The 6,967-nt window shown below is 43.8% G+C and overlaps 1 protein-coding gene across 1 annotated transcript in view; it reads left to right on the forward strand.

The window, feature by feature from the left end:
* Positions 1-6,967, forward strand: part of LOC143844648 (tumor protein D52-like) — a 76,473-nt gene that overhangs the window by 39,211 nt on the left and 30,295 nt on the right. The window contains exon 6 of the mRNA XM_077352070.1: positions 5,148-5,329. Coding sequence (XP_077208185.1) covers positions 5,148-5,329 — 182 coding nt within the window. The remainder of the gene's footprint in view (positions 1-5,147; positions 5,330-6,967) is intronic.

Here is a 6,967-nt window from a genome sequence, read left to right on the forward strand (position 1 = left end):
GATAGCTGTTGTTCAGGTAATGTGGCTAAGGATAGGATAGTATTGTGGTGAGGAGTTTTTAAAATCCTAGGCATGAAAAGTTGGTTCTTATATGCCGCTTTTCTCTACCTGAAGGAGGCTCAGAGTGGCTGCCAGTCGCCTTCCCTTTTCTCTCCCCACAACAGACACCCTATGAGGTGGGTGAGGCTGAGAGAGCCCTGATATTACTGATCAGTCAGAACAGTTTTATCAGTGGTGTGGTGAGCCCAAGGCTGCATGTGGGGTAGCAGGGAATCAAACCCAGCTTGCCAGATTAGAAGTCCACACTCCTAACCATTACACCAAACTGAGTATCAGATTGACTGTAACTGTAACACATGGAATAAGAAATGGAGATCTCTGCTGAAGAAAAAGTTATGCTTGTTGTAGCAGGGGTTGGAAATTGAACTGGATCATCACTTGGGCAGCAGTAGCTTTTCCTGCCACAAGGCAAAGCATTTCAAAGGGCGTAGTAGCAATGAAGGTGCCATTTTGGGTTTATGCCACAATGGAACAATGAACATGGAACGGAGTGTGGAACTAGGAGCATGGAAAGACAAAAAGTGAATAGACTAGGAGAATTACCCATATTATCCAACATCGATCAGATTGATACATGGCAGGTTCATATATATAAGAAGAAGCCATCATAGAGATCAGAAGAGATAATTACATGACTATAAGAACAATGTATTAGGTAAGCTGAAGAACTGCATGAGCTACTGAAAAAAATTCTTGTGTTATATGCATGCCTGTCATAAATGTATATGATTCAAGTGGGTAGCCATGCTGTTCTGAAGCAGCAGAACAAAGTTTGAGTCCAGTGGCATCTTTTAAGACCAACACAAAACATTATAACTTGAATAAAACTTTGTTGGTCTTAAAGGTGCCATTGGAATCAAACTTTGTTCTGTTTAAATGAATATGGCTGTCACTGCTAAGGTACTGTGTGCATAAGTTTTTAGAACTAATCAATCTTAAATTGTTTTAAGGTGTCTTTAGGAGTGGTATGATTTGACACTATTAGTTTAGCTTCAGAAGAAATTACCGCAAATGTTTTGTTACCTTTACCAGCTTCTATTGTATGTTTCCAATCAACACTCCTGTGGCATTGGTCTGTTATTCCTGAAATAATACTAACAAGGATTAGGAGTGGCTCTCATGTGTTCCACTGGATTGTGCTGTAATCACATTTTCATGCAGTTGTTTGGTGTTTTAGATGTAATGCTTCAACAAATGTTCAAGTTTTATTTGCCCTCCAGCAATCAGGATGTTTTTGTGTTCTCATTATCTTCCATGCTTACCTTCTTAACACTGTTTACTCTCAGTCCATGTGTACACACAAATGCGCAAACCTATTACTTTAGACCACTACTTATTTGATGATGCTACAAAGGGTTTTTCCAGGTAAGCCAATAGAGTTCTAACACGTAAGCCAGTGTGAATTGATGTTCCTATGTGGTAACATGATTATTTTGTGGAATTCTTTCAGTCAGTTTACCCACTTACTCATTCCTTTGTTTAGGAGAGAATGTGTTTGCTAGTATGAAGCAGGATGGTGTTAATATTTGTTTTCCCGAGGTTTATTGCTTGCTGTGGCCTCTTCTTTGTATATTTTCATTCTATAAATATTGCACTAAGTACTGTACAAATTTGTTGGCGTCAAAACTGTCTCTTTGCTCCTCCCATGTATACAAAAAGCCTTTTTCTTTGCTTTATGCTCCTTTGAAAACAAATATTGAACAAATCTTCTGTATTTTTTAAAATAGCTTTTCTTGGTTATGAAGCTAGTTCATAAGAGCTGTTTAGTATCTCTGGTATTCTAACTCAAGACACTTGATCCTTTTCTTATGTTCCCAACTGGCTTTTCTCATGAGTTCTACTGACTTTTCTGACCCCAAACATGACCCAGTCATTTCCAGGTCATTGCATCCAGGCCAGAGCTCCCCAACCTTTTTGAGCTTGTGGGCACATTTGGAATTGATATAAGGTGATGGGTATAGCTACAAAAAAATGAGCCTCTTGTGGCGCAGAGTGGTAAGGCAGCTGTCTGAAAGCTTTGCTCATAAGGCTGGGAGTTCAATCCCAGCAGCCGGCTCAAGGTTGACTCAGCCTTCCATCCTTCCGAGGTTGGTAAAATGAGTACCCAGCTTGCTGGGGGGTAAACGGTAACGACTGGGGAAGGCACTGGCAAACCATCCCGTATTGAGTCTGCCATGAAAACGCTAGAGGGCGTCACCCCAAGGGTCAGACATGACTTGGTGCTTGCACAGGGGATACCTTTACCTTTTATAGCTACAAAATGATTGCCAAGGAATGAGGAGCCAATCACAAATGATTTCCAAGCGAGGCAGGGGTCACTCCCAAAGGAAACCATAGTTCAAGGGACAAGAGGAGAAATTTTTAAAAATACAGCGGCTTAGAATAAACCAGTCACTGTAGTGGTAGCTGTACCCAAAACAGCTAGTCACAGCTTATCAGAAACCCTGATGGGTGGGAGCCCTGCCTGACCCTACACTTACAGTACTTGCCCGATACTACACTTAAAGGTAAAGGTAAAGGTTTCCCCTGTGCAAGCACCGAGTCATGTCTGACCCTTGGGGTGACGCCCTCTAGCGTTTTCATGGCAGACTCAATACGGGGTGGTTTGCCAGTACCTTCCCCAGTCATTACCGTTTACCCCCCAGCAAGCTGGGTACTCATTTTACCGACCTCGGAAGGATGGAAGGCTGAGTCAACCTTGAGCTGGCTGCTGGGATTGAACTCCCAGCCTCATAGGCAAAGCTTTTAAACGGCTGCCTTACCACTCTGTGCCACAAGAGGCTCTTTTCTGATCCTACACTTACACTGCTAAAAACATTTGGCAAGCATCAGGAAAGGTGTTGGCAGGCACCATATCGGAGATCCTTGCTCCAGGTAGCTGTAAGATGTTCTGTTGCTGTACTCAGTAGTGCATTTCTAATAACGTTTCTTTCCTCCACAGTCAGAACCAGTTCAGATCATATCAGCATATATTTAAAATTAGGACTTTTTGCTCTAGTGTTTTTCACTTTGCACTACAGTTGTACTGAGCATCATTTGCTGTGCTGTTGCTCACTCTGCCAATTCACAGAGGTAAACCTAGCTACTACACTGCTCCCCCCCCCCATTTCCATGTCATTTATGAATTAATTAAATAGCATGGTCCTAGTACTACTTATTCATGCTCTTTGTTTCCGGTTTAATTTATTTTTAATCATTACTCAGCTGTTGTTGGGGAAGCACCCAGCTTATCTAAGGGGCTGGAAGAGGAAAAGGCAGTTTTAACACCCATGCCACCCTTCACCCCAACTGCTTTTTAATCTAGATAATGTCTCCCAGATCACTCTGTTGGCATGCCTGTTAACTCACTTAACAAACTCCAAAGGGCTGGTGAGGCAGGACTTTCATTTCCAGAAGCTGTACTAATTTTCCCTCAGCAGCTTTTATTTTTCTGTGCTTCGTTCTGTCTTTAATCATGTTTTTTCAGGAACAGTTTCTGCTAACTTACCCAGAACAAACATTATTTTAACTGGCCTGTATTTTCCTGGATCTCCTATGGATTTTTGTTTAAAAATTAGTGTGCTATTTGCTAGTTTCCAGTCCTCTGATACGGAGTCGGATTTCAGCAAGCAGGGAAATATACACATGAGTAGAGCAACAGTTTCAAATCTTTCCAAACCCTTGGAGAGAACATCGTCGGGACCTGGAGGCTTTTTAGATTTTAGTGTGCCCATTATTTCTAAACCCCAATCTCTTGTCTCCTCTATTCAACCATGTTCTTTAGACATCCTTCCTGAAAACAGCCGTTCTGACCTGGGCATCTATCCCACATTTTCCTTAGTGAAAACAGACACAAATAAGTGATTCAATATCTCTGCTCTCTCCTCAGATTCCTTAAGCAAACCCTTTCATTCTTTTGTTACCCAGTGGTGAAGCCACTCTCTTGACTAGTTTCTAGATTCTGATGTAGTTGAAGAAGTCCTTATTGTTTGTCCTGAATTTAATCATCTATTCCTCACATCCACCCCCTCCCTTTTTTGGGTCATTTTATCAACTTCGATCTGATTCTCTGAAAGTTACCAGAGAATGCATGACTGTAGCTAGGTCAAGGTTTTCTAGGAAGATTACCAGTATATGAACCTTTAGATAAAAGGCATTCCTGGTCACTTTTACCACCTGAGTATCTAGAGCAAGATAACTTTCAGATTATACGCTGAACACTTCTAGTGTACCCTCATGGAAACGGCTCATTCCTGCTGTTTTGACCCTCTATTCTTTTTTGATAGCCTTCGGCACCACTATTATAAAGGTAAAGGTATCCCCTGTGCAAGCACTGGGTCATGTCTGACCCTTGAGGTGATGCCCTCCAGCGTTTTCATGGCAGACTCAATACGGGGTGGTTTGCCAGTGCCTTCCCCAGTCATTACTGTTTACCCCCCAGCAAGCTGGGTACTCATTTTACCGACCTCAGAAGGATGGAAGGCTGAGTCAACCTTGAGCCGGCTGCTGGGATTGAACTCCCATCCTCATGGGCAGAGCTTTCAGACTGCATGTCTGCTGCCTTACCACTCTGTGCCACTATTATACACCCTTTTAAAAAGAGCATGGGCATGTTTGGCTGTAAGAGGTTGAGGTGAAGGGTGGCATCAGTGTTAAAGCTGGCTTTTCCTCTTCCAGCCTTCTAGATAAGCTGAGTGCTGCCTCCTTATCTGCTGCCCTGCCCTCTACAGCTGCCTTGGGGAGAAATATCTGCCTGCTTGGAAGTGGCTGTTGAACAGTGGCTGCAGTTCCTATCCCCAAGGCAAGGATGGCAGGTTCAACAGTGAGCTTCTCTCCTGCTGGCTATAGCCTAAGAGGGATAGCTGGGAGGGGGCTATTTTAGCCCATCTCTTTGTCCCCAGTCGTTGAGCTTGGTGCTGCCCCAAGAATTTCTGAATTGGAATCCAGACAGCCGAAACAGAAAGTTTAAAAGGATTCAAAATAAATATATTCCCCAGGTTGTTTCTTATTAATGTGAGGGAATTATTAATGGTTTGATCTTCTGCAACTTAAACCAACATGTACAAAACTCTCCCCTCTTCTCCCCCTTCCTTTTGTTTTCTGCTTAGAGGCCTTCTAGGAAAGAAGAATCCTTTGCATCCATGTTGAGACGCTCTCCTCTCATTCAGATGGGACCTGCCAAAGACAAAATTGCTATTGGGGAAATATTCCACATCGTAGAAGATGATCTGTATATAGATTTTGGTGGCAAATTTCACTGCGTGTGCAAACGACCAGGAGTAGATAGCGAGTAAGTAACACCTTCATAATACATTATGCTGAATATTCATGGATTTTTAGAGGACGTGGTAACTCTGTATTTCTAAATAATTGACCTCTGATCAGCAAACAAGTATTTCATTAATCTATGGGTTATTGGCTAGTAGTTCAAAACTTAACTTTCTCTGCTTTTCACCTTGTTAAGGAAGTGAGCTTAAAATATTTTAATAGATATTTTAAGTTCCCTGTGAGAAGCATATTTTTTAAAAAGAACAATAACAAAACAACAGTGTGGTCCTTTTCCCCTTCAATGAGTGTGCATTGGATGTATAGTATCCCTCCACCCCCACCCCAAAGAATAGAGAAAATAAAAACAAGGAACCAGGGCTTGAGAATGTTTTTAGTGCTTGATGGGCTCCTTGCTGTCCCCCTGTGATAAGATGTCTCGTCACTACCACACTGAAGTAGGGTATTCTTATAGGAAGAGTTGACATAAGGTGTTGAGCTCTGCGATAAGAGGCCTTTGGAGCATGCTGACAGTGGGTAGGTGGCTGAGAAAAACAGTTCTTGGAGGCAGGAGGTTTGGTTGTGGTGGGAAGAAGATTCACAGAACCATATAAATAAGTTCTCTCTTGAAGGAAGGAGGACATCCTGATATTCTTGGGTTCCTCTTCCTACAATCCCTGGAGGCAGGAAATTGATTGCGCTTTCTGTCTCTGGGGGCAGAAGGAGCCTACCTTGAAGTCTTTTTCCTGTCTCTGCCTGAGAAAGCAGTGGATTTTGAGAGTTCCCGAGACTTTCTTTTTAAGGAACTCCTTTGGGTGCACTTTGTTTTTCTCTTTCCACATTTGTGTTTTTCTGTGTTCCTTTCCCTTTGTTTAAAAAACAAACAAACTTTCTTTGTTCTTCTGGCCTTGTCTTCCCTAAGGCAGTTTGCCTTTTGCCTGCTACTTCAGTCATGGAGACATCTGCAGCTGGGGTCTCCATTCATTGAGCCTTATCTGAGGGAGAGTTGGGGAGGTGATACTCAGACAGCAGAATAAGAAATCCCTGCAAACTTGCTTGCCCAGCTGTCCCACTGCAGCAGAACTTCTGGAGAGAGCTCTAGCCCACAAATTATCTAATTTGGATCATGAAGAAGTGGGCTTGATTCTTCATGCCAAAACTGCATTTTCTACTGATCAGTTGGGATGGTCTGTATAGGCTCAGCAGGCCTGCCCAATGCAGTTTTATGTGGCCCTCTGAGCAGTGAGTCGAAGGAAGACAATAGCTTCCCACTGGGGGCCAGGAGCAGGGGGAGCACCTTGTTGTCCCACCCGGCTTGTCCCGTGCAGCGGGGCCTTCCCAAAGCAAAAGGGAACCCAAGGGGGGGGGGAAGGAAGGGGACGAATGCCCAGCCGCCTACAGAAGATGAGCCCTCGTGGGCTGCTGCTGCTGAGCCTCCCCCCAGTAAACGTATGGGAGGCTTGGGGAGGGCGGGGGAAGATGGCTAGCAAGGCTTGCAAATTGGGCTTTCCCCCCGCCCAAGCCATCTACTTTCCCTCTCGCTTTCCTTTCTGCAAGCTCGGTCCCATCTCCCAACTCGGGAATCCTCCGCAAACTCCAGGCAGCCGCCATGGAAGGCAACCCATTCTGTTCCGCCCTGGGCCAAGATTCCGAGAAGAGCGGC

Source organism: Paroedura picta, chromosome 9, assembly GCF_049243985.1.
Source record: "Paroedura picta isolate Pp20150507F chromosome 9, Ppicta_v3.0, whole genome shotgun sequence".
Taxonomy (NCBI): Eukaryota; Metazoa; Chordata; class Lepidosauria; order Squamata; family Gekkonidae; genus Paroedura; species Paroedura picta.